This window comes from Dama dama, chromosome 20, assembly GCF_033118175.1.
Source record: "Dama dama isolate Ldn47 chromosome 20, ASM3311817v1, whole genome shotgun sequence".
Taxonomy (NCBI): domain Eukaryota; kingdom Metazoa; phylum Chordata; class Mammalia; order Artiodactyla; family Cervidae; genus Dama; species Dama dama.
Window position 1 is genome coordinate 99,606,674 of NC_083700.1, and position 27,771 is coordinate 99,634,444.

General features: G+C 45.4%; 1 protein-coding gene across 1 annotated transcript in view; it reads right to left on the reverse strand.

Moving 5' to 3' along the window:
* Positions 1-27,771, reverse strand: part of CFAP57 (cilia and flagella associated protein 57) — a 65,440-nt gene that overhangs the window by 33,386 nt on the left and 4,283 nt on the right. Inside the window, exons 2-11 of the mRNA XM_061120060.1 lie at positions 27,370-27,686; positions 25,720-26,006; positions 23,332-23,539; positions 18,823-18,975; positions 14,781-14,920; positions 13,821-13,986; positions 12,994-13,107; positions 6,475-6,687; positions 4,981-5,154; positions 2,140-2,301 (exon numbers count right to left, since the gene is read on the reverse strand). Of these exons, the coding sequence (XP_060976043.1) occupies positions 2,140-2,301; positions 4,981-5,154; positions 6,475-6,687; positions 12,994-13,107; positions 13,821-13,986; positions 14,781-14,920; positions 18,823-18,975; positions 23,332-23,539; positions 25,720-26,006; positions 27,370-27,686 (1,934 nt within the window). The remainder of the gene's footprint in view (positions 1-2,139; positions 2,302-4,980; positions 5,155-6,474; positions 6,688-12,993; positions 13,108-13,820; positions 13,987-14,780; positions 14,921-18,822; positions 18,976-23,331; positions 23,540-25,719; positions 26,007-27,369; positions 27,687-27,771) is intronic.

The following is a 27,771-nucleotide window of genomic DNA, read 5'->3' on the forward strand; positions in this document are numbered from 1 at the left end:
AGGCAATGATAAGAGTGTGGGTGCATGGAGCCCGAGAAACAGGGGAATTTCAAGAAGTGAGGGGAACACACTAGTCACAGCCAGTTGGCAGCAGTGCTGTCAGGCCTGGCTGGGGGCGGGCTCAGGAGGCAGCCCAGACACCTCCGGCTTTGGTGCAGCCTGCTGTGTCCTGTTGGGTGTCTGCCTCTCCCCTCTGGGAAGAAGAGAAAGGGGAGGAGGAGGAGGAGGAGACACACGTGTCTGCCTGCAGGAGGTTGAACCCCAGCTGTCTCAGGGTCTCCTTCAGCCTTTCCTCCCACTTCCCTTTCCTGCAGAAAGTTCCAGGGTGCTCTCGGAGTGATCTCCTAGAATCGCCAGGGGACTATCATCCTACTCTGGGGCCCTTTTGGCATTGCAGTCCTGCTGCTTTCACTTGTCTCTGTCCCTCGTGTGACTGTGAGTTTCCTGATCACAGGGCCCGGCCTGTCTTTCCACACATGCATCCCCAGTGGCCAGCAAACAGCAGGTACTCAAGGAATGCACACTAAACTCTGGATGAATGGCAGTGAGTGCACAGCTGTGCATGCTCTGTACGCCCTGAGAAAATACCACCCAGTGGGCTTCTTCCTCGGGGAGCACAGGGCTCAGAGCGCTCCAAACACATGTGATGGACTGTTGGTTGCATCAGCAGGAGGGAAGGTACTCTGAGGTCATGATTATGGAAGTGGGCTGTCGATGAAGTCTGGATTGGTGCTCTGGGCCTACTCCTAACTAATAGCTCAGTGACTATGGACATGTCACTCAACCTCTCCAAAAGTATTTCCTGGAACATGGGGGAAAGCAATAGTATTTTCTCCAGTTGTGAGATTTAAATGAGAAAATACTTATAAAGTAATTAGCACAGTGTTTGATTTGTGGCAAACCTAAAAGAAAAGGTTTGTTGTTGTTGAGTCGTTAAGTCGTGTCCAACTCTTTTGCAAATTCCACGGATTGTAGCCCACCAGGCTCCTCTGTCCACTGAATTTCTCAAAGGCAAGAATATTGGGGTGGATGCCATTTCCTCCTCCACGGGATCTTCCCGACCCAGGGATCAAACCTGTGTCTCCTGTATTGGTAATTAGCACAGTGTTTGGTTTGTGGCAAACCTAAATAAAAGGTTTGTTGTTGTTTAGTCACTCAGTTGTATCCAACTCTTTTGTGACCCCAAGGACTGTAGCCTACCAGGCTCCTCTCTCCATGGGATTCTCCCAGCAAGAATACTGGAGTAGGTTGCCATTTCCTCCTCCAGGGGCTCTTCCTGATCCAGGGATCAAACCTGTGATTCCTGCATTGGTAGGCGGCTTCTTTACCACTGAGCCACCAGGGAAGCCCCCCCAAAAGGTTGGTTACTGGATATTATTACTTTTATTGTTTTATTATTGAAAGCAGTGGATTTCAAGACTGTTTTATAAATACCTTTTTTTTTTAAAAGAAGGTTCCAGATACCAGCTGTTATTTAAGTTTCACAGATACAACTAGAATATTCAATGTGCCACATTAATTTTGTAAGTATTTATTGACTGTCTGTCTCCCCATGCCTAGCATGTGCTGGAAACTGTTGGTCATTAAAGTGAATTATGTCACAGTCCCTGCTTTCAAGGAGAAGGCAATGGCGCTCCACTCCAGTACTCTTGCATGGAAACTGCCATGGATGGAGGAGCCTGGTGGGCTGCAGTCCATGGGGTCACTAAGAGTCGGACACAACCGAGTGACTTCACTTTCACTTTTCACTTCCATGCATTGGAGAAGGCAATGGCAACCCACTCCAGTGTTCTTGCCTGGAGAATCCCAGGGACGGGGGAGCCTGGTGGGCTGCCGTCTATGGGGTCGCACAGAGTCGGACACGACTGAAGTGACTTAGCAGCAGCAGCACCTGCTTTCAGAGTAGGAGAGGAGAGCTAGGTCACCGCCTGAGAGGACAGCTCAGCGTGAGTCAGAGTGGCCACACGGCAGAAGCACAGGCGGGGTGGGAAGGACACAGGATGCAGGGGTGGTGGTGGGGGTCTGCACTGGGCACACAGGTGAAGCCAGGCTGGAGAGGGGCTCTATGCCAGTCCCAGGACACTGGACGCAGCCTGACAGGCAATTTCCCTGTTGTTCTTCATCAGATCCAATTCTTACCTTCTCTTCCATGTCTGTCTTGGTAACCAGCACCTCTTCAGCAAAGCCCACTTCCCTCTCTCGCTTGATTCCCCGACCATCCTTATCAAAGACCTTCCAAGTGAACAGGCAGCCATCCTCGGCAACGCTCAGCAGGAACTGGTCGTCAAAGGTGAGCGACATCTGAGGAGAAGGAGCATGGTGAGGAGGCTTTCTCAGGCCGTGGAGACCAGAACTGAGTCAGTGGTTATGTAAGATCCCCACCCCACGCAAGCCTGGGCACAGCCTCCCAGGGAGGAAGATTTGATCTTAGAAAAGAGTGAGACAGGAACCCTCACGGGCTTCTGGGAATGAATGAAAAGATAAGGCTATGTATATGTTCTCTGTGGATTTGGAATCTTTAGAGTCAATTATTAGGTACACTAAAGAATCAATAGTTAAAAAAACCCAATAATCCAATTGGGAAGTGGGCAAAAGACACAGAGACATCTCATTGGAGAAGTAATACAGATGGCAAATAAGCACATGAAAAGATATTCAATATTATTAGTCATTAAGGAAATGCAAATGGGGACTATAATGAGAGGTCACTATATACCTATTAGAACAGCTAAAATAAAAAAAAAATACTGCTAATATTAAATGCTGGCAATGGTGCAGAGAAACTGGATCTTTTGTGTATTGCTGAAAGGAATAGAAAATAGCTTGGCAGTTTCTTGAAAAACTAAATAAACATACTTGCAATATATGATTCAGCAACAGTATTCCTGGGCATTTACCCCAGAGAAATGAACTTATGTCAACATAAAAGCCAGTACGGAATTGTTCATAGCAGTTTTATTTGTAGCAGCCCAAAACCTATGGGGGAAAAATCAAATATCTTACAAGGGGTAGACAGTTAAACAAATCGCGGCATGCCCTTACGATGGAATTCTACTCAGAGAAAACAGAATAAAGTATTGATATATGAAATAACTGACATGGAGATCAAAGGTATGCTGAGTGAGAAAAAGCTCCTCTCAGACGGTCATGTACTATTTGATTGTGTGTTAGTCGCTTAGTCGTGCCTGACTCTCTGTGACCCCATGGACTGTAGCCTGCCAGGCTCCTCTGTCCATGGAATTCTCCAGGCAAGAATACTGGAGTGGGTCGTCATTTCCTTCTCCAGGTACTGTACGATTATTTTCCATTTCTATAACTTTGACATCTTGATAATTTCGTACATATACTGTACGGTTATTTACATAAAATTATCAAGATGTCAAAGTTATAGAAATGGAAAATGACTTAGTGGTTGCCGAGGACTAGGCATGGTGGTGGGACTATGAGGGGTCAGGAGGGAGCTCTTTGTGGTCCTGGCATAGTTCTGTGTCTTGGGTGCAGTGCTGGTTGCACACATATAGGTGTGTGTATGAGAAAATGTGTGCATGAGATGTGTGCATGAGAAAAAATGACTTAGGACCCCACCTTGTCAGCCTTCTGGTTTGACACTGTACATCAGACGCAACTATTGGGGGAAACTGAGTGAAGAGCACACAGGACCTTGATGCTATCTTTTAGCTTTCTTGTGAATCTATACTTACTTCAAAACAAAAAATGAAAACTGAAGTATCAGCTATGGAAACTCTCTTCTCACAATCACCAAAATGCGTCAAGAACCTTAAAAATGGCCACTCTCTTTCCCTCAGGATTCACTCTCTGTCTAGACATTTAGTCTTAGGAAACAATCAGAGATGCTCATAGGAATCTACAGGCTAGGATATCCATGAGCTCATGGGATAATTTAAACGCCCAGTTGTAAGAGATGAGATAAATAAGTTATGATCCATCATTAATAGGATATTTGAATAGCTGCTAAAATCATGCTTTTGAGGAATATTTAATTGTACAAAAAATGCCTACAATAGCACAAATTTTAAAAAAGCAGCCAACAAAAGAGTACATACAGTATGATCTTAATTTATTTAAAGCATATGCACAAAAATGTAGAAGAAAATGCATCACTATATTAATGATGATGCTATTAGGATTTTTATTCCTAAAATAAACATGTCTTGCTTTTATAATCAGAAAAGTATAAACATCCACAAAATTCAGTGGTTCTAAAGCAAAGTGGAGAGATATGTGATAGTAATTTACTTTGGACCCAAGATTCAGGTTCAGTACAGGAATGTTCTGGTTTATAATGAAAAAATCCTTTCCTAATAAGGATGTGTCTGCAGGCAAGTCAATTTAAAGTTTGGGACTTAATGAAAAACCTCAGGGGCTGGTATTGTTCAATTGGAGTTAAGAGAGGGAGGAGGGAGAGAGAACACATTTCCCAGTGCCTGTTCTTCAGGATCCCATTGTAAACATGGATACTGCTTTTTTTTTTTACAAGGGGGGATGGAAGGACAATATACAAATGTGTGCTCATGTTATCGCCCTTGGAGAGGGATGGGGGTTCATCTTCCAGGCTATGTCTCCTTTTAGTCCAGAGCAACTCTGTGGAGAAGGACAGCTGTGAGCCATTAGCAGCTGGGACATGAGGGTGCTGGCCTGTAGAGGACAGCTGAGTGGGGCCCTCCAGCATCTCTCAAATGGCCCATATTATTATGCAAAATAATATGATGAACAACCTTGAACATAAATCTTCAGGGGCACCTCTGACCACTTCCTAGGACAAATTCCTGGGAGTAGTTCAAACAAAGAGTATTAAAAGCCAGTAAGTGTTTACTGAACACTTGGCTGGATTAATAAATAAGGGGAGAGAAAAGATGCTGGGAGGGAGAAGGGATGAAGCAGGTACGCAGAGGGCAGGACCAGATGGATCTCTCGAGAGCTGAATTTGGGACTGAACCCCAGGGAAATGGTCCCCCTCACCTTGGTCACAGGACCTGCGTGGGCCTGGTACTCATTGAATTCCTTCTGCAGAGGGAGCGGGTACTTCATTGCACGGATGGTTCCCACCGAGGTGCCCACAAACATCATGCGCCCGGAGTGGGAGATGACGATGGCCGTGTAGATGACGTCAAATGCTGACATCTCTCGAATTACCTGAAACACAGCCAGCTCTGTTCAGGGCGAGGGACTGAACTGTGTCCCCAGCGTCCCCATGTCACTCTCCTCCTTGCTTTTAATAGCAACATTAGGGCAACTTCTGGATTTAAAAATGTGTGTTTTCCATCCCTTTTAGCATCTGGCATAGTGTCTAGCACATAAAACGGCACAAACTAAATATTTCTTGGCTGCTTGACTGGTGAGTAAACAGATCTAGGAGTTAGGAATAACACTAAGGAAACTTTCATAAGATACCCAGAAGCGTTATACTGCTTTTACAGGTTGTAACTCATTTAACCCTCACAAAAACCCCTTAAGGTAGTTACTGTCACCCCTATTTTAAAGATGATGAAACACAGTCACAGAGACACAGAGATGCTAGGTAAGTTACCTCAACTCACCCACCTACACTCAGGCTCCCGAGAGTATGCTCTCGACTGCTACTCTATCGTGTATCTCAAACTAATAATGGGATGTGGATCATAAATTTATTCAGCAAATAGTTATTAATGTCCATTGTAGGAACAAAACTACACTCTCAGGGAATTAGTTCATTCCTTCACTCTTTAATTCACTCATCCACCCACCACCTATCCATCCATCCACCCTACTGTCCATCAACCCACCCAGCCACCTAGCCACCAATTATTTACCGAGTGTTTTCTGTGGGCCATGCATTGTGCTACCTAGTAGGGATACCAAGAGATGTGAACCATGGCCCTCCCCTTAAGAAGCTTTGTTCTGGTGCAGCACCGTGGAAACCACCACACTGGGGGCTACCTGGGGGCATACTGGAGAGATACCCTCCTCTTGGTTGGGCCCATGGAGGAGGACACTGCTCTTTTTCCAGGAAGTGTCCTTGCCAAGCTCTTCTTTCCTCCCTTAACTATTTGGGAGCCAATGTGCATAATTTAAAAATTTCAGACTTTGGGGATTTCCAAACAATTATGGAGGCAAGCTTAGGTGATAGCAGTAACTACAGTTCTGTTTTTAGCCCACGGAAGTAGGTGCAAATCAAGGGTTAGAGCGCAGTTTAGAGATGCTGCTGACCGCCTTCCCTGGAGGGTGAGAGAGAAGTTACAGTCAGCAAGCGAAGGAGGAATGGAAAAGGGCCCCGCAACTTAAATGAGTCAGGTGGGCACTGGGAAGGACATTCCAGAGGTAACAATTACTGAGCTGATCGTCTAGGAATGAGAAGGCAGGTATTCTCCCAAGAAGGGGCCCTGTTCTCGGAGAACCCCTTTCTGCTGTAAACACAGGAAGCTGTCTTCTGCAGATCAAGGCAGCAGCCCAGAGGAGGGACAGGGGCAGACTCACTGAGGAATCTGCAATCTCCTTGAGAGTCTGGTCTGACCCAACAGCAAAGATAATTTTGCCGTCAGGAGAGATGGTGACGCAGTTGTAGCTGCAGGACTTGAGCACGCATTCGGTCTCTCTCTTTCCTGTGGACAGACTCCATTCGTACACAGCACCATCTGTGCCACAAGAAATCAGCTTGCTGTCATCTGTATTCCATGCAACTGAACGAATCTACAGGGGAGGAAGACGTGCCCAGTTAGGAGTGCACATGTACACTCTCTCTCTCTCTCTCTCTCTCTCACACACACACACACACACACACCCCTCTCAAGAAGAGGAGGACAACCCCTTATGTGATTCACTACGCTGAGGCAGAGTGGCCTTTCCTGGTAAACACCTTTCAGTAAATACCTTTCAGTAAACACAAATCACAGCTTCGTAGGAAAGTTAGCATTCTATTTCCTCAGACGTTTGCAAAATACTGAAGATAAAACATTCTCATTTCTGTTTCACTTTATGAATATAAAGACTGAATCATAATAATTCCTATAATGCTGCAATCAATCATTGCTATGTTTTACAAAAGTTTTTTATTTTGAAATAATATATATATATATATATAAAAATATATATATATTCAAAGGGAGTTGCAAAAATTGCATAGAGAGGCTACTTCCAAATGGCAGAGTAAGAACCTCAGCTGGCCTGTCCCTTACATAATAGGTAACTGTTAAAAATCATAAAAACAGTTATTTAGGGACCTCCCTGGTGGTCCTAAGAATCCACGCTTTCACTGAAGGGGGTGCAGGTTTGATCCTTGGCTGGGGAACTAAGATCCTGCACGCCTCGTGGTGTGGCCAAAAAGTTTATAAAAACAGTTATTTAAAGTCTCTGGCAATTGTCTTAAGGGCATATGGAAAATGCAGAAACATTCACTCAAGAAAATCTACTCAATCTCAGGAGGAACAGAGACTGCGGTACATAGGCGCTGATCCTCTCCTTTACCCTCCTCTTCCTCACTTTATTCCGGTGTACTCTGGGCAGCTGTAGCCAAAAGATGGGGCTCCCTCTCCCCTCTAGATCTTAGTCATTGGACACGGTTTCATCTTGGGAAACCTGCTAGCATTTCTTATCCCCACCCAGAAGCTCTATTCCAGGCACGTGTGGCCAAGAGGACCTCATCTCCCTTCCCCTAGCCGGTCCCCACCTGTTGGTGGAAGTTCTACTCCAAGTGCGGAAACATGCGAATACTGGTACCCCAGGTGCCCCTGCCCAGTTAACTCAATGAGTGGGGGTTCTACACCATGAGGGGACAGCTGAAGCGATGAGGGATCCCACCCCCTTTCCAGCTGCCAGCGCCATGCACAGAGTAGGGAGGTCACTCTTGGGAAAGAAAGTTGCTACCCCTCACTCCTGCTCTGGTGCGGTAGAGCAGAACTTCTTCCCAGGGGGACATTGGTCATAAGACAATGAGCTCCACAGCTCTGCTGGCGGAGACTGACTTATTTGGAACAGAGCGTGGAGAATTCCATCCTACGGGCATCATCTAAATTGGTGGAAATCTAGGTGGAGGGCAATTAAGAGAAGGCTGGAAACTCCCTGATAGAAGCAAAATGGCAGAGCAGTAACAGAATTATGGCAGGAAGAACAAGGGAAGGAGATGGTCGAGAGAGCCCTTCCGGGATGAGCGACAACCGTGGGGATCAGGAAGGCTGACGTATGTGCTCTGCTGCACGCACTCAGGAGCAATCGGAGCAGGATATGGGGACACTTGAAAGCATCTCCTATGCTGCACAAAACCCCACTGACACAGGGTGGAAGCCTCACTGGCACGAAGGGTTTAAACACAACCTCTGACCAACACTAACTGAATAATAAGCTTCTGACCCAGGGGCAGTTCCCAGGAAGTCAGGCTTAGAAATCACATCATGCTTATGCCTGGCAGCCTGGAAGGTGGTGTGCATGGCTGAGGCTGCACCCTCTCGGGTACAGTCAGAGAGGGAACCTCGAAACTACTAGTTTCTGGCTAAACATGGAGCAAAAGCATAAACTCCATGAACCATGACAGAAAAATCATAGTTTTCTGTTTCTAAACAAAAATCCAACAGTAAAGGGTGAAAATATAACGGGAAGGGGCCTTAAGCATAATCTATGACTAATTAAGTGGCTTAGGTCAGCCCAGGGACAAGCCCTAGGTAACCAGGCTAAAAGATCAAGAAAGAAAAACATCTGGGCAGCAACATCCGAGGCTGCCCACTGCAGGAGAAGAAAAGACTTCTCAGAATTCGTTTACCAAGTCACTGAACAAAACCGCCAAATAAAAACAACATTCTAACCTTTTCCCTTTTCCATATTTGTAACTCCCTTCTCCATCAGAGCGACTGGCTCCCATGATCTTCAATACGTTAACATCTCCAACACGTTTGCTCAATCTCCTAAGTAGCCAACCTCCTGGCCAAATGGATGCCGTTGTGGGTGTTCCCACGACTCCAGTCCTACCAGCCACATCCTCAGTCATGGCTCAGCCCGAGCTCTACCTTTTACATTACATTTTTGGACTGTCACTATTATGTAAAAATGGACTTAAATAGAATCAATTCATTTCCAACAATATTCCCAGATTCACTAATTTTAATAGTTTATCTGCAAATTCTCTAAATTTTCTACAAACTCAGTTATGCTGTCCGTGGTAATAGCTTTATTTCTTCCTTTCCAACCTTCATGCCTCTTATTTTGCTATGGTCTGAATGTTCCTCTCATCAGCCCCACTTCAATTCACATGTTGAAATCCTGACATCCAAAGGTGATGGTATTAGGAAGTGGTGCCTTTGGGAAGTGATTAGGTCTTGAGTGCTCCCCTCAAGAATGGGATGAGTGCTCTTAGGAAAGGCCCCTGAGTGCTAGCTCGCTCCTTCCACCATGTGAGGCTACAGGAAGTCTGAAACCAGGAGGAGGGCCCTCTTCTGATCATGCTGGCCCCTTGATCTTGGACTCCCCATCCTCCACACTGTGAGGAAAAATTTCTGCTCTTCATAAGCCATCCAGTCTGGGCTATTTTGTTATGGCAGCCCCATGGACTTAATGTTGGGCCTCCCTGGTGTCTCAGATGGTAAAGAATCTGCCTGCGACATGGGAGACCTGGGTTCGACCCCTGGGTTGGGAAGATCCTCTGGAGGAGGGCATGGCAACCCACTCCAGTATTCTTCCCTGGAGAATTCTCATGGGCAGATGAGCCTGGCGGGCTACAGTCAATGAGGTCGCAAAGAGTTGGACATGACTGAGCAGTCGACTAAGCACAACACATGGACTAATGTGTATTTCCATTTCGTGCCTTACTGCACTGATAGAACTCAGCACGAGGCTAAGAGAAGGCATCATGTTTTGTTCTCTGCCTTCCACAACTTCATAATCAAGTGTGCTGACTGTTGTAGGCTTTTAGAATAAATGTCTTATACAAGATTTTTTTTATAATAAAGTACATTCCCCATTATTTTAAGTACTTTTTAAATCTGTTATGTTACTGATACACTGTTAATGCTATTGATTATTAGATTTGGATTTATAGAGATAAGCATTTGCTTTTTCATCCTTACTATATTAATGTGGTATACACTAATGATTTCAAAATCTAAAACAATGTTGTATTCCTAGAATGAATCAACATGGCCATGTTGTATTATCGTTTTTAACATACTGCTGCATTGGTTTGATGATAATTTATTTAGGACATCTTTATGTTCACACAAAAGAATGGTTTACCATTTTCCTTTCTTGTGATGTCTTTGATAGGTTTTGGTATCACAACTATGTTGGCCTCCTAGAACAATGCTGCAAGTATCTACTTTTTTAGAAAAATTTTCTAGAAGAGTTTTTTTTCTGCCCAAGATTAGTGTCATGCTTCCCTTAAAATTCGATATACTTCTCCAGTGACAGTTTTGTCAGGTTTTAAATTAAAGATTAAATTTTTCTAGGAATTTGTCAGTTCATCTATTTATTCTAATTTATTTATATAAAGTTGTTCATAATACTCTCTTATAATCTTTTAAAATATCTATCGGACCTGTAGTGATAACCCCTTTTCATTACTCATGTTGGTTACTTATATCTTCTCTCTCTCTTTTATCCCTTAAACAATTTTGCCAAAGATTTGTCCATTTTGGGCTTTCAAAAAACAAAGTTTGGCTTTGATGATCTTCTATTGTGTAAATGTTCTCTGTTCCATCCTGCTCTTATCCTTATGATGTCCTTCAATTTGTTTTCTTTGAATTAATTTGCTGTTCTACTTCTTATCTTTTTCAATGGATGGTTGTATCACTGATTTTCATCTTTGTCATTTTTCCAATACATGTTTAATGTTAAAAATTTCCATATACGTGTGGTTTTAGCTGCATGCTCCATCATATTTTTTGTTTGTTTTTGTATTTTCTTTTAATAGTACACCTGTAAACCTAACATATATCCCTGATTAGAGACAAGTGCTATAAATTCTGGTAAAGTGATGGAACAAATGGCTGCTCCCCTAGGTTGGTGAGGCAGGGCTTCCTATGGGGATGTGCCTGGTTCTAGAAAGAGCATCACACTCCCCTGCTGTGCCTTCCTCTACGTCTCTGCAATCACACTGCTGGAGTGGAGGAAGCTCAGTAGCTCTCAATACCCTTGTGCGTAACGGCACTTACACTTATGATCTGTAAGTTGCTGAAGTCAACGGTCACTGACTTCTTTGTCTGTCTGGAAACTAGTTCCCTGGCTTCTTTGATACCATTCCTTGATTCCAGGTTTTCTCTGAACCTTCATTTGCAGTCTCTCTCTTTACCAGTTCCTTACATGTTGGTCACCTCTCTCCTGACCAAGATCTCAGATTCAGCACGAGCGCTTAGAGATCTAATCTACGCCTCTGACTTCCACTAACTACCACCTAATTCCCTGAATTGGGATTTTTAGCCCAGACTTCTTTCTGAGTTCTACTCTCACATACCACACTCCTGGACACAGCAAACAACACGTCCAAAATGGAGCTTAATAGCTTCCTTCTCTCTGTCCCTACTATGAAAGCCATGGTTTAGTTCCTAGCTCCTCTCTCACCCTCACTTTCTAGCTGACCTCTTTCACTCCAGCTTCCTTTCCCTCTAAACCATTTTCAATACTGTCTGGAAAATTACCTATCTAATCCCATTACTTGTTTTCTTAAATCCTTCCAGTTATTTCTCATCACCTACAGACTAATGTCCAATTCCTTGGCATGGCACACACACTCCATGATGCAACAAACTTCTCCAGCTCCTCTTTGTATCACTTCTCAGATGTGCTCAGTGTTCCAGCCTATAAACCACAAGCCACCGTCCTTTCTATACTCCCATCCCCTCACCTGTGACACGTGCTGCTGCCTAAAATGCCTTTCTTTTCCCACTGCTTTTTCTATCTAAATTCATCTGCTGACTTCTTACCCTTTCAGTCCTTGGCGTCTCCCTTTTATCATGCTCCATATCCACGTTACCTTCAGGTACTACTGGTTTAACTTCCTAAATATCTTTTGAATGCACACATTTCTTCCTATTGGTACCAGCTCCACCCTGCTCCAAAATACTATCATCATGTAGACAACAATCTCCTTACCACTTCTACCCTCATCCGTTTCAATACAATCTTTACCCTGCAGCCAGAGTAATCTTGTAAAGTGCAAATATGGTCATATCATTTCTTGGCCTGAAAGTCTTCAGTGATTTTAAGGAAAAAGGAGGATAAAGTATGTGCTGTGCTTAGTCGCTCAGTGGTGTCTGACTCTTTGTGATCCCACTGATTGTAACCCGCCAGGCTCCTTGGTCCACAGGGATTCTCCAGGCAAGAATACTGGAATAGGTTGCCATGCCCTCCTCCAGGGGATCTTCCCAACCCAGGGGTCCTGCATTGCGGGTGATTCTTTACCGACTTAGCCACCAGGAAAGCCCAAGAATACTGGAGGTGGGTAGCCTACCCCTTCTCGAGGGGATCTTCCCAACCCAGGAATGGAACTGGGGTCTCCTGCATTGCAGGTGAATTCTTTACGAGCTGAGCTACCAGGGCCTATAAGTTTCCATGAACAAGATTTCAAGAACTCAGGCCCTGCGAACCTCACCAATCTCAGCTCATGCCAAGTTTTATTCCAGATACCTATGTTTCAGTACCACAGATAGTTCCTCCTCCACCTCTAGCAATCTCCATATCAGGGTCTTTGGATCCCTATTGGCAATGATTTGACCCATTAGGTCTGTCTGGTTAATTCTGACTCACTCCTTAGGACCATGCCTTTGTGAACATCCCAATCTTCATGTCAACTCCTCATCACTTCCTCTTCTAACAACCCATATTTTTCTTTCATTGAGTTTTCTGCAGTTAGTACTTAAATCTGTATGTGCATTTGTTTTATTGTCTTTTCCCTCAACTAGACAGGGACCTCCAAGAAGAAAAGAATCACTTCTCTTTTGTTCTCTTATATCCCATTGGCCATCATGATGTTTGACTCTGTGCCCTTGTTTCCCTGGACACTGCTCACTCACTTACCTTCCCTGTGTGTCCTTTCAGGTTTGAGATATTCTCTAGGCTTGTGGTGGAAAAAATGTGAATCACGTTCCCATTGACTGCAGCAAACAGGTGTCCTCCATTGCTAAAGGAACACTGCAAGGAAATACAGGGAGAGAGCAAGAGTGAAAGAAAGAGTGGTTTACCTGGAGGTTGTAGTCGAGAGCTGCTTTTCCCAAAGAGTTCATGCTGACACCGTATGTAGGACTGGGAATTGGGGAAGGTGTAAATAAATAAACTCAGAATTGGCCTATTTGATGTCACTATTCCTATAGCTCATACTGGCCAAGATGCTGATGCCACCATGTGCATGAGTCATGAAGCTGTTTGGATCAGAGAGTGGAATACTCATTTTGCCTGTGGAAGAAGTCTCAGAGTGGGAAAGTGATGCTTTAAAGCTCTGTCTTGTTTCTGTGAGTCATCTTCGGGATGGGGATGGGGGAAATCAGACAGGCTGCTACTGTCTTTCACTGTTGCTCATTTTCCCTGATCCCTCCCAATTGCCAACCCTGTCCTCCCAACTGTGGCTCTGAATATGTGATAACTTTCTTTTCAATGCTTAAAAAAAATTACTCCACAGTCACAGAGAGGACAGATTGCAGGTGGGATCTCACACGGTTTGGCTCAAAGATATACTCTGGTGGGCAAAAAAGAAAAGGGATAGGACCAATATACTCAGTAACTTTGGCGGAAAGATTTTTAAGCCACTAAAATTCTCTAAGACATTCTTTGGTCTACCTCTTCGGCTGTGTTAGTTCGTGATATTTTAACTCTGACTTTCCAAGATACTTACCTCCAGAAGTTCTTACCTCTTTGCACCCTCTGACGGAGTATTCTTTGAAAGAACGTATATCATCAATAAGTAGATTCATAATGCGTAGTTTGTCAGCAAACCCTACCACAATGTAGTGTCCAGATGGGTGAAGGCTGATTGTATAAGCTTCTTCTTGGTATTCCTTAAATAGTTCCAAAGAACTGTGAAAAAGATACATTACTGAATACAAGTCTAGCCCACTAAGTCCCTTGAGCATTCCATTGTATCTGGTATGTATTTTTATACCAGCATTTGGAATACTTTATTACTTGTAATTATTGGTGCCTCTTTTTCTAGATCTTGGTTACTTGAGGACAGTGTTCATCAATGAGTATGGCATGTGGAGGGACTGATCAAGGGGTGTTTAGGGATGTTGAAGACACAACTCCATTCAGATCTCCAACTCAGAAGTATTGCACAATTCTTTCCCTAGCAGCCCCAGCAGCTCTATGTAAAAGCAAAGAAGTTATATTCTGGGGCCAAGCTAGGCTGGAGATTCTCAGGGAAGCTGGGCCTGGAGGATAAAATCATTGGAAGTTGAGGGTTGTTGGGGCAGTGATTAGCATTGAAAGGAGGAAACAGTGATCTGGAGAGCTCCATAAAACAAAGAACTGATCCAGTGAGGGTGGGGGGTGGGGTGGGGAAGGCGAGAGGACAGGAAAGGTTGAAGGACACAGGAGGGTATGGAAGGAGGTGAGATATTGGTTTATGTCCCCAGGGCCAAGCATAGTGTATGGCACATAGAAAACACTTAATAAAGTACAAAGTGATTTTCTAGCTCATGCAAGAGTGAAAAGAGAAAAAGGAAGTCTGACGGACTTGATTTTTTTATAGAAGGTTTCCAGCTGAAAGCTTCTAAGTAATTAAAATGGAAAACTCTCTAAAATAATTTGAATGGAAAAATTTAACAGCCGAAATCCTGCATACCCCAGTAGCAAAGCCTTTCATTTCTTACTTTGATTCATAATTCCAGATGCGGACGGACCGATCTACAGAGCAGGTGGCAATGAGGGGTTTGCGGATGCAAGTATCTAGACCAGTGATGGATGCCGAGTGTAACGGGTACATCAGATACTCAAAGTGGGCAGGCTCCCCCTGGAGAAATCACACAGAATCAGACTGAGCAGAGGAAGCAAGAGACTGGCCAGGCACTCCAGCTCTCATTACTGCTTATGGATGTTAATTGGCCCAGATGCACAGAAATCAGGCTGTGGGCAAGTTGCTTTAACATAATGCATATTTCCCCATGCTATTATTATTTTAAAACATTTTAATGGCAATAAAATATTTTATCCTATAAATATACCAGGATTTAATTTATCCATTCTTCTACTGTGGGAACATTTAGGTGGTCTCCAAGTTTTTGCTATCAAGGGGTAACATGGACTAAATATTCTTGCAAGTAAGTCTGTGTACCTCTCTGATTAATTCTTTAGACACTGTAGAGTAAGTTCCTGACAGTAAGATTTTGAGTCTCAAGGCATCTATTTCAAAGGACCTCCAGCTTGAATAAACATATTGCAGTTGTATGACACAGTTACCAGCAAAACAACCAGCTAAAGAATTGTTGCCCCCACCCTAGAGGATCCCTTTTGTAGAAAGCCCTGGATACTTAATTAACTGACTTCTTGAATGATCCCACTCTTCCTGTACCCTAATTCCCACACTCATGGCTAAATGACCATTAAAAAAATAGTGAACTCTCGAAACTCTGACAACCCATCCCCAAACCCTGATAAAGGCAGAGGCCCCGGTCTGCCTCTCTCTTTACCCATGGCCTCACTGCATATGGCCCTTGGGCATGCTATGTACCCTCCAAGACCTGTGAGTAAGAAATTTTGTTCCTCAAAGTTCCCTGATGGATTTTGCTCAAGAGCATCCTTCAACTGTAATAAGAACCAAAAGGGCCTGTCTGGCCCCAGCACTGGCCCTGGTGGGGCAAGTGTGTGTCGGGCTTGCTGGGAGAGATGCAGCTGAGGGTGAGTGCCTCCAGCATTCCTAGCTGATGGCCTCACTACCAATAGGTTGGGCCCCACACAACAGATACATTTCTAGAAATGGAATACAGGGCAAAATGGTCTGAATGGTGTTAAGGATCTTAATGAGTACTCCCAAATTTCTCTGCAGAGAGACTGTATGACTCCATCAGCTGCAGCTAGGAGAACTGGGTGAATGATTTTAAGTTAAAATGTATCCTATTGCACGGGTCTGCATGTTCCATAGATTTCAGGTGTTTGTCATCAGAAGCATTATACCTGGGACTTCTGCATGAGGAGTGATAATTGGGAAACTCAATGAGGTGTATACACTTTGCTCACAAGCCAAGACAAAGGCTGAGCTGGCAATTCCCTCAAATTCAGACCCTTCCCCACTTAGAAACTACCTGCATCTATTCTACCCCCCTCTGCTATATCAGAAAGAGGTGCTGGGCTGTCAGAAAGAGAGGGTGGAAAGTGAAAGTGAAAGTCACTCTGTTGTGTCCAACTCTCTGTCATCCCCATGGACTGTAGCCTGACAGGCTCCTCCGTCCATGGGATTTCCCAGGCAAGAATACTGGAGTGGGTAGCCATTTCCTTCTCCAGGGGAATCTTCTCGACCCAGGGATCAAACCTTGATCTCCCACATAGCAGGCAGATTCTTTACTGTCTGAGCCAACAGGGGGTAGGCACAGATTATTCCCATTCTCTGCCTGCTTCCCCTACTTTCTCTACTGGCACATTCCTAGTAGCTTTCTTCCCCCTCGAAGGATGAGCAAGAACTAACAAGAACTAACGTAGGGGAGAGGAGAGTATGAGAGCCCCAGGCAGAGGCAGGAGTGCTGATGCCTTTCGGCAGAGGGAACATGCAGACTCCTGGTGATCAAAGGGCCCGTTCTAACAGGTGGAGTGATGGGAAGGGGCGGCAGAGCGCAGCCTGGACCAGATATCACCCAGCCCCGTGCACATAGTTTGGTTCTTCTCAGAGCACCAGAAGGTCACTGAGGGGTTGAGGCTGTGACAAAGGTGGAGGTGGTGGAACATGTGAATTTTGTGACAGCCACATCTGGGTTTTGAAAAGATCACTCTGGAAGCCGAACAGAGTATAATTCAGGGGCCTAAGGGCAGAGTGTACATGTGGAGACAGGCAGGAGACTTATACATCCTGGGACAGAGAGTGAAAACACTCCATTCTATGGAAGATCCCGCTCTCTGGTCTGGTTCTCTCCTTTCCAGGCATGCCTAAGAGCAGGGAGAGAAGCTCTATGCAGTGAGCTCACCCCCTACACAGAGAAAGTGGACAGACTGAAGATCCAGCCATCAAATCATCAGTCCCTTCTGAGTCCTTGTGAATGAGGTCCCCCTATGTGAAATGACAAAAATGTCTTAGTCTGGGGTATATAACAGAATGATTTACATATTAGCCTAAAAGCTTTTAAATACACTCAAATCTCCCCTGTGTTGAAGCAAAAGCAACTCTCTCTTTTCCACCTTATCTCTGCACTTCATTCTGTGAGGTTAGTATTATCCCAATACCAAATGCAGACAAAGGCATCACAAGAAAACTACAGACCAGCCACTGTTATGAATGCAAATTAAAAATCAGATAAGAATAAGTGCTGACAAAAATACAGAGAGGTTAGAACACTTGTCCACAGCTGACAGGAATATAAAACAGTTCAGCACTTTGGGAAAACTATCTGGCAGTTCCTTCAGTGGTTAAATATGGAGTTACTACTTGACTCAGGAATTTCACTCCTAGACACACATCCAAGAAAAATAAGAACGTATTTCCACACAAAAACTTGTACGTAGATGTTTAGAGCAGCAGTATTTATAATATCCAAAAGGTGGAAGCAACCCAAATGTTCATTAACTGATGATTAGACCAACAAAAATGGTATATCCATGCAATGGGTTATTATTCAGTTATGAAAAGGAATGGAGTACTGACACAAGCTCAAACATGAATGAAACTTGAAAACATTGTGCTAAGTGAAGAAAGCCAGTCACAAGAGCCTACATATTGCTATGAAACATTCAGGAAAGGCAAATTTAGAGACACAAGACATTAGTGACCGGCTAGAGCTCGGGGAGGCAGATGGGATGATGGGAGCATAATAGCTAAACAGCATTTTTTTTTTTTTTTTAGTGAAGAAATGCTCCAAAATTAATGGTGGTAATGGCTGCATAACTCTATGAATGTACGAAAAACCACTGAATTGTACACTTTAAGTAAGTGAATTGTATAGTATACGAATAACTCAATAGGGTTATTATTTTAAAAACCATCATTGCTGAGAAAGATATATTAAAACCTCCTGTGATTGCAGGTGGTTTATTTTCCTTATTGTTCTGCTAAAGTTTGCAGGCTATATTTTGAGTCCATGCTATTAGCTGCATACAAATTTAAAACTGTAATGTCTGCTTGATAAAGTGAACCTTTTATAAGTACAAAGTGCTTCTTTTTTATCCTTTTTGCCACAATGTCTACAGTGTATTCATACCGGCTTTCTTTATTATTTAAAAACAAAAGCAATGATAAACCTTTACACATAAACATCTCCATGCACAGGACTGCACAAAGTACTGCAGTCTATTAAATACCTGCAGTACACTTGCTTGCTGAGGAAAAGAAAGGTACAATTCAAATCCGAGAGAGACCTCCACGGTGTTCTCCAAAGAGGCTCAGTTCAGTCACTCAGTCGTGTCTGACTCTGCGACGCCATGGACTGCAGCATGCCAGGCTTCCCTGTCCATCACCAACCCCCGGAGCTTGCTCAAACTCATGTCCATCGAGTCGGTGATGCCATCCAAAGAGGCTACAACAATCAGATTCTGGTGTCCCCCACCCCGGCCCCCTGCGGGTATTGGAGTGCTCCTACAAGGACATTTTGAAATTAGAGTTTCTTTCACTTTGTTATAAAGCGGTGAATGGGCCTATGCTCAGGAACTGGATTAAAATTTGCCTAGTGGTGATCCGTCCCCCGGCTGGCAGGAAGCGCTGCTGGCGAGACTCACCTTGCTGATCTCCGTCAGGGACATGGTGATGCTGTAGAGCTGGTTCTTGCTGGTGCTGGCGATCAGCGTTTCCTCAGAGGGGCTGAAGCACATGCAGAGCACGTCCTGTTTGTCCGACTGACTTGGGTCGTTGCTCTGTGGATCCACAGGAATCTGCCCAAGACACAGGACAGTGGTCAGCAGGCCTCTGCATTGGCAGGTGTCCTGGACTTTGAGATGCTCTCGGATACTTGCAGCTTACTTCTCCTGATCAGCCTGCTTCCTGGATGCTCCTCGGATGTGGAGAGGGAGGGTTTGAGGTGTTTCAGTTTCTGTGGGTTTCCTACTCACCTTTAAGCGACTAGTGGCTGAATAACAAGGCAGCGGCACAGGTGGAACTGATCCACCTGTACCTCTGTTTGAGTCTGGCCCCCACTCTCGCCCTGCGGGTGGGAGCTCCGTGCAGGCGCCTACCTGCACTAGGTACACAGTGCGCTTCAGGGCAGCGGAGGGGAAGGTTGAGGCCTTTCTATCACAGGGGGTGGGTGACAGGGCAGAGAGAAGGGAGGGGTCCCGCAGCTCCTGCAGCAGTCTCAGGGGGCCTGGAGTTCCCAGTGGACATTATTTTTTTTTTTTTCCCCAGTGGACATTATTAAACGAGGTTTCCTTCTGCCTGTTTTTCCTCTCCTTCCACGAACAACCAAACTTACTGAAAGCTGGTCTGCATACACCACCTTTGCATCCTCATTACCCACTCAGTTCTTAATTCCTTATAACGTGGCTTCCACTGCCTCATTTACTGAAACTGTCCTCCTAGATATCAGAAATTTCCTTATCACCAAAGCCCAATGCCCTGCTCAGCCCTCATCTTCTGGGCTTTCCCAGAGCCTGCAGCAGTGACCTTGGCACCTTCCTCCCCTGAACACCCTGGACTCTTGAGCTGCCCTCCCACTGCGTGGCATTATCTTCCTCAGCACCTCCTATCCCGTCCTCCTGCTCCACCAGGACAGCGAGGGCTCTGGGCAGCCTTCCCTGACCGCCCTGGGCTGAGTGGCCCCGACAGTCGCTCAATGTGCCCACAGCACCCAGGGCTTCCCTCTGTTGTCCCAGGTGTCCCACTGCATAGAGTGGAACAGGAGCCTGCGGGCCAGGACCTGGTCTGTTCCCACTGTGTCCCCTGCTGCTTGGAGCGGGGCCTGGCCCATGGCAGGCACTCAGGGACGGCATGGTGTGGCCTCGCACCCTCCCCCAGACAGTGAGGTCCATGGGGGAAGCGCCATGTCCGATGTGCCCACCGCAGGCCCCACCCCGGAGCCTGGCCCCTGACAGGTGACCGACAGACACTTGTTGACTGAATGAGTGAATGATCTCGCCTTCTCAGTGTCCTGCTGGGCTCTCATCCTGTCTCAGTCTTGAAATTGGGAAATGCTAAGTTTTGTCCTCAGTCCTCTTTTTGTCTCTATATTTTCTCTCTCAATGATTTTACCTAATACGAGGATCCAATGAAAACAACAGCGAAAGTGCAAGTGCAAGTCGCTCAATTGTGTCTGACTCTTTGCGGCCCCACGGACTACACAGTCCATGGAATTCTCCAGGCCAGAATACTGGAGTGGGTAGCCTTTCCCTCCTCCAGGGGATCTTCCAAACCCAGGGATCGAACCCAGGTCTCCCGCACTGTGGGCCACAGTGGAGCCAGATGAGCCACAAGGGAAGCCTGAAAACAACAGAGTAATTACAATAACAAATACTTAAAACAGTGAAAATTAAGCATCATCTATGTGCCAGATAGAAGCCAAGCACAATGGCTGTGTATATGAGTATGTGTGTGCATATGTGTGTGTGTGAGCCTGTGTGTGAGTGTGCATGTGCCATGGATATATTGTGAGTGATCTCACTCCCAAGGTCCAAACCACGTTTCAAACTGCTTCACTTTATCCTTGTCTCTGGTCAAGTGTCAACATTCCTCAGGGGGGCCTCCCCCAGCCACTTTTTCTAGAACAGAAGCCCCTCTGACTCCCTGTCCTTTCCCGGCTGTATTTTCCTCATAGGATTGACCTCATCCAACAATCTGTTCATGTCTGTTTGTTTGCTAGTTGACTGAGCCCTAAGGACAAGTCTCAGTGTGGTTACTTCTCATCTATGTCCCAGCCCTGAGCATAGAGCCTGACACATAGCAAACACTCAATAAATATTTGTTAAATAAATGAACACACAAAAGAATGAACTGCTTTACAGTCAAAGTAAACTTACCAACTCCCCCTAGTGCCCACCCACCTTGCTCTTAATCCCTATTTCCTGGCGTCCTTTCCCAGCACCCTGATTTGAGCCTGGGTAACCTACCTGAGAGGTCCTTATCTCTGGGCTCCGGCATCTACTCAGGGGATGTCCTACAGACTTAACCTTCACGAAGGCTCTCTCTGCTTCCCACTGCTGTGATCCTAGACCTCACTGCCTTTTGGCTCCAGTAACAAAAAACCTCAGGACTAACTCCTAACTGCAAGAATAACTAGTATTATTTATTGAGCACAGGCACTGCATCAGATATGCAGATGACACCTCCCTTATGGCAGAAAGTGAAGAACTAAAGGGCCTCTTGATGAAAGTGAAAGAAGAGAGTGAAAAAGTTGGCTTAAAACTCAGAATTCAAAAAACTAAGATCATGGCATCCAGTCCCATCACTTCATGGCAAACAGATAGGGAAAAACAATGGAAACTGTGAGAGATTTTATTCTTGGGGGCTCCAAAATCACTGCAGATGGTGACTGCAGCCATGAAATTAAAAGACGCTTGCTCCTTGGAAGGAAAAGCTATGTCCTAGACAACATATTAAGAAGCAGAGACATGACTTTACCAACAAAGGTCTGTCTAGTCAAAGCTATGGGTTTTCCAGTGTCATGTATGGATGTGAGAGTTGGACTATAAAGAAAGCTGAGCGCCGAAGAATTGATGCTCTTGAACTGTGGTATTGGAGAAGACTCTTGAGAGTCCCTTGGACTGCAAGGAGATCCAATCAGTCAATCCTAAAGGAAATCAATCCTGACTATTCATTGGAAGGACTGATGCTGAAGCTGAAGCTCCAATACTTTGCCCATCTGATGTGAAGAGCTGACTCAATGGGAAAGACCCTGATGCTGGGAAAGATTGAAGGTGGGAGGAAAAGGGGACAACAGATGAGATGGTTGGATGGCATTACCAACGTGATGGACATGAGTTTGAGTAAACTCCGGGAGTTAGTGATGGACAAAGAAGCCTGGTGTGCTGCAGTCCATGGGGTTGCAGAGTTGGACACACCTGAGCGATTGAACTGAACTGAACTGCATCCAGTGATCACACAGATGTGTAATCCTTTCGATAACCACCAGGGTGAGCTGTTTCCTTAATGAAGAGACACAGGTTTGCTATATTCAGCAACTCATGTGAAGTCACTCAGCCAGGAAACCGTCTCCACTGAAAACAGGATGCCTTGCCCGTGTACATACTCACTCTCACGCTGGCGTTTGCCATCTTTTTACCAGCCTTAGCCCTCTCGTTCCCTTCCGTGACTTTAGGCCCCTCCACTGGGGAACAGATATCTCCCAAACACACCACTGCTCCCTGTCAGCGGTACGTTTGCTTAATTTCTTCCCTTCACCTGGACTTCCTGATCTGTGTCTTCCTGTCGAATGTTATCCATCCTCTGCAACCCTTCTTCAAAGATGACCTTCAAACACTCTGAAACCTTCCTGGTTCTTTCCCAACCAGGTGAAATCTCTCTCTGCAGAGGTCTGTATCATTTCTTCCCCAAAGATTTGCTGAATGCCTGCGCATACCAGGTGAAAATGAAAGTGAAGTCGCTCAGTCATGTCTGACTCTTTGCGACCCCATGGACTGTAGCCTACCAGGCTTCTCCGTGCATGGGATTTTCCAGGCAAGAGTACCAGAGTGGGTTGCCTTTTCCTTCTCCAGGGGATCTTCCCAACCCAGGGATCAAACCCAGGTCTCCTGCATTGCAGGCAGATGCTTTACCCTCTGAGCCACCAGGGAAGCCCAGGTAGTTTTCTTTTCTTTTTTTTTAAAGATATTTATTTACTTATTTGGCTGCGCCTGGTCTTAGTTGTGGCACATGAGATCTTAGCTGTAGCATGCAAACTCTTAGTTGTGGCAAGTGGGATCTAGTTCCCTGACCGAGGATCTAGAAGCGAGGTCCCCTGTATTGGAAGTGCAGAGACTCGCAACTGAGAAGTTGCACCAGAGAAGTCCCACACCAGGTGGTGTTCTTGATGTTAAAATATCCATATACATTATGGGAACACTGAACTTGAAGAGAAAACAATTTACCCAAGTTCTCTCCCAGGATTCAGATCCAGAGCTCCCTATTTCTATACCGCAATTCTGTCCAATCCATCCTAAAACTCCCCTCAGGACAGACGGCTCGAGTCCCTTTGTGCTCTGCACTCAGCCCCTTTCCCTGCATCAAACGCTGTGTCAGTGCTCTGCTCCTGGAGAACAGATGCCCTGGACCCCAGCATTGCTGCTTCCTCCCCTCCTTACCCGGATCTCCCTGCTCTCACGGTAAAACTCCTTGTCTTCCATCTTCTCAAACAGCAGAACTCTCCCTGGCCCAGCAGAACAGGCAAATCCCTTTGAATAGGCTGCGATGGCAAACACCTGGGGCAGCGAGAGCTGGCTGTGGCTGCTGGTCATCATGACCTGCTCGTAGGAAGGGACTGGGGAAGAGACTGCTGGAAATTCGATCAGGCTGGAAAAGAAAATAGCACACGCAGATAACAGAGACCATTCCAAGGAGATGAACTGTGCCAGGGATGAGAAAGAAGGACTGTCCTTGGGTGTGGGAGTGTGGCTCAGATGGTAAAGAACCTGCCTGCAATGTGGGAGGCCCATGTTCCATTCCTGGGTCAGGAAGATCCCCTGAAGAAGGGCATGGCAACCCACTCCAGTATTCTTGCCCAGAGAATCCCATGGACAGAGGAGCCTGGCGGGCTATAGTCAGTAGTGTCGCAAAGAGTTGGACACAAGTGAAGCAACTTAGCATGCATGCACATGGGAGAAACCACTCAGTGTGAGCCCCCTACCCATGGCCTAAATGTGCCCCTTTGACTGGGAGTGCTACTGGCGCTCCATGGGAGATGGAAGGTTATACACTTATATGGAAATCTTGCAATCCTCTGTGGTCACTGTTTTTATTATCATACTCATTTTGTTGTTTAGAAAAAAGTGGCTCAGAGGGGTTGTTTCCAAGATCACACAATCAGTAAGGGGAAGAGCTGAGATTTAAATCCAGGTTTCCGCTTCCTTCCCTCCCTTCCATCCCTTTCCCTTTCTTTCCTTCCTTCCTTCTCTTCTTCCTCCCCTTCCCTTCTTTCTCTTTCATTCATTTATGCATATTTGCATTCACTCATTCATTCACATGACATTTACCAGAGTTATATTGTGTTAACGACTCTGTGAAACAATGATAAATAAGTTGACTCAGTTCCTAAGCTGATGGTCTAGGGGGTGTATGATAAGAACTGTCAGGGACTGCTGAGTAGGATGGCATTGGCCGATTATCAGCTAACAAGAACACCTAAGAACAGATTTAGAGGAAGAACAGCTGTCTGAGACGAGCAGAAGCTGAGGGCTCCCAGCTGAGACCTGAAGGACAAAGAGGGATGTGGCAGTGTCCAGGGGAGTGGGGTTGGTGTAGGGGCAGACTAAGCCCAGAAGTAGGAGACTGCATGAGGGATATGCAGTAGACAGAGGCAAGAGCTGATGCGGCAGATATAGAGAAGGGTCAGAGTAGCAGGGGCATGTGGGCCAAGTTCAGGAGTCTGAGCTTTATTCTTGGAGTCCTGGACTCACTGAAAGATGGTGAACACAGCAAACTGGAGGGAAATGGCCTTATTAGGAAGTTCTCAACATCATCATGACAAAAAGGAGATGTCATTGGCATGGGGGTGGTACAAATGGGTGAACCCAAAGACACTGAGGAAGAGGAATCTACAGGGTGCCGTTTTGATTGTGGGCTCAGGTATTGGGATCAGACATCTGGCTTTGAATCCTGGCCTGTTACTTAACAGTGCTGTGATCTTGGGTGAGGCGTTTAACCTCTTAGAGTCTGCAATATGGGTGGGATAATAATATGTACGATGTAGGGTGGGTAAGGCTGAAATGAGGTTATATACAGAGTGTTTAAGGCAGTGTCTAGACCACACAGTGGTACTGTCCAATATGAGATATGACTACTATTGGCTGCAGTAGAGGTAAAACTGACAGCTTCATCCTGAGCCCCTACTCTGGTCCATACACTTCTGTCATACTGACTGACATTTCCTTGTATTTCCTCATTAGTCTGCTGCTTCCTATCAAATTATAAGGTCCTGAGGACCTGTGTCCCCAGCATTTCGCAAGATGCCTTGCACATTGCAAAGGCTTGGTGGACATCTATTTAACTGATTTTGTAAACTGGGAAGCCAGGAGAAAACATATTTTTGAAAATAGGTAGTTTTAAAGACTAAGTCATACCAGTCTGTGAAACTGTTAGTTGTTTAGTTGTGTCTGACTTTTTGTGACCCTCATGGACTCTAGCCCACCAGGCTCCTCTGTCCATGGGATTCTCCAGGCAAGGATACTGGAGTGGGTAGTCATTCCCTTCTCCAGGGGATCTTCCCAACTCAGGATTGAACCTGGGCATCCTGCATTGCAGATGGATTCCTTACCGTCTGAGCCAGCAGGGAAACACTTATAAAATGAGGTTAGGTATAAAAATAAAAATAGTTGTACCTAGGTTATGGTTATAAACATCAAATTCGACCCTGAATATGGATGAACACTAGAAAAGATAAGGGAATGATTTTTAAAGAATGCTGTTTTAGAGGTGATGCTATTGGCAAGATGAGTGTGTTTTTCTAAGAGCTCCAGCCCAGAGGGCATTGTTACCTCTCTGATTCCTGGATCATCCCCAGGTTCTTCGTCTCGCTGGTGGGCTCCTTGACCACGATACTTGTCTCCCAGCGTTGATCTCCAGATTCAAAGAGGAAGAGTCTGCCCGTATCAGTGCCAGCAATAATCTTGTCATCGGACACCCAGGTGTGGGCGAGATAGTTTTGGGGTTCTCCCCTCTGAAAATTAGTTTGCTTCAGGGTTCCCTCAGCAAAACGGAGCAGCTTAAACATCCCATTTCCAGTGATACAAATCTGAGTGTTATCCTGGGGATTGAAGCTCACCTGTAAAATATGAAAGAATGAAAGAAAAAGAGACATAAAACTAAACTTGATGAAATTATTTCCCATTTAACTAATTATTAGTTAGTCCAAGTAGTTCACAGGATCCTTTAAACATCACTAAATCATATAATTTTAAGACATATTTGATAAGAGGACAGATTTATGTCCATTATATTTGTAGGGTCCATGAGTCAAATTAGAAAACCTTCAAAAGTCACCTGATGAAGACCAAAAAGCAGGATGAGCAGGTCTTGACAATCACCAAACTCTGTGTTAGTAAAATAGAATGAAACCTCAGCTAAAAACAGAAAAATGAGGGTCAGGCAGGTTTATGTGACCTGTCCAGGGCGAAGGAGCCACATGTCAGGGATTAGGCCTCCTTTCCCTTTACCCTCATCCCCATTGGCCGTCACAGGCAATCTGTCCCCCCACTGGATGGTGAGCACCTGGAGGGTCTATGCCTTTTTCATCTCTGTATCCCCAGTGGCAGGTTCAAAGCAGGCATCCAGCGAATGTTTCCTGAATCTGTTCGAGACAAGGTGCTCCCTGCTCTGAATAGGATGCTGTATCCTGCCTTACTATGACCTGGATGAAGTAATCTTCAGGCTCTACTTGTCTCTGCTCTGATTCTGTAATCACCAAGCAACCTGTTGGTTAACAATTTCACTTCTCAAGGGAGGAAACACACCGGATAGATGATATGTGTTCTGGGTGTGGCATGCTGGTTCACACGCCAGCCTCGTGAGAATAACAGAGTCTGTGCCCAAGATGCTGATTAGCCAGTATCTCCGAACCTGAACAGAACTGAGCGCGTGGCCCTGTAACACTGAGCACTAGATCTCAGACCAGGTTGACTGCTCCAAGCAAAGCCTCCTTGGGACCCAGCCAGCCTCTGACACATCCTCTGCATTTCATCCTCAAAGCACAATAGAAACTTCTGCTCCTCACATAACGGCAATTTCACAGATAGCTTCCTAAACATTTACGACCTCACACCACCTTCCTGAAGTCTTCCCACTGCCCAGAAATGCTGCCCAGGAGAGGCCAGGTCTGGGGGGAGAGAGCAAATTGATCAAACTGCCTCTGAACCTGACTTGTGACCAGCAAGCAGTTCTGGGCCAAAATAAAGAACACAGGCCCTGGGGTCAGGGAGTCCTGGTCCTGCTAAATTGTTGCAGCCTCAGTTCTTTCATCTTTAAAACAGAGACAACAATTATGTATACTTTATATGGTGTTGTGTGGCAAATTTCAAAATGCATTTTAAGAAGTCGGCACTATCCCTGGCACATAGAAAGCATTCAGTGAGAGACAGCTTGTACTATTTTTTAATAATTTGCATAATATTTGTTATTCCGGGCAGTACCTGGTAGACAGCATTGTTCTGAGTGTCGATTCTAACAATGGCCATGACTTTCTGTTTTTCCCACAGCCAATAGACAAGGTTTGATTCTGGAGGTGAGGTCTGAGTCAAGAGGTATTTAGAGTCTGGAGAAAAAGCTATGCAAATAAACTTCTGAACTGGGAAGTCAAAATTATTAAGGATTTTGCGCTTCCGGCAGGGGATGGCTGACAGTTCATAAATGGTGATGACAGGTTTATCTTGCACGGTCTCTGAGATAGCGAGGTAGCGCCGATTGGGACTGATGGCCAAGGCCAACATGCCCTGACTCTTGTCTGAGCCTGCAAAGAGAGCAGAGGGGCTGATGAGGGGTGACCATGCATTCACCGAGATCTAGCACAAACCAGGCACCGTGGTGGGTGCTGC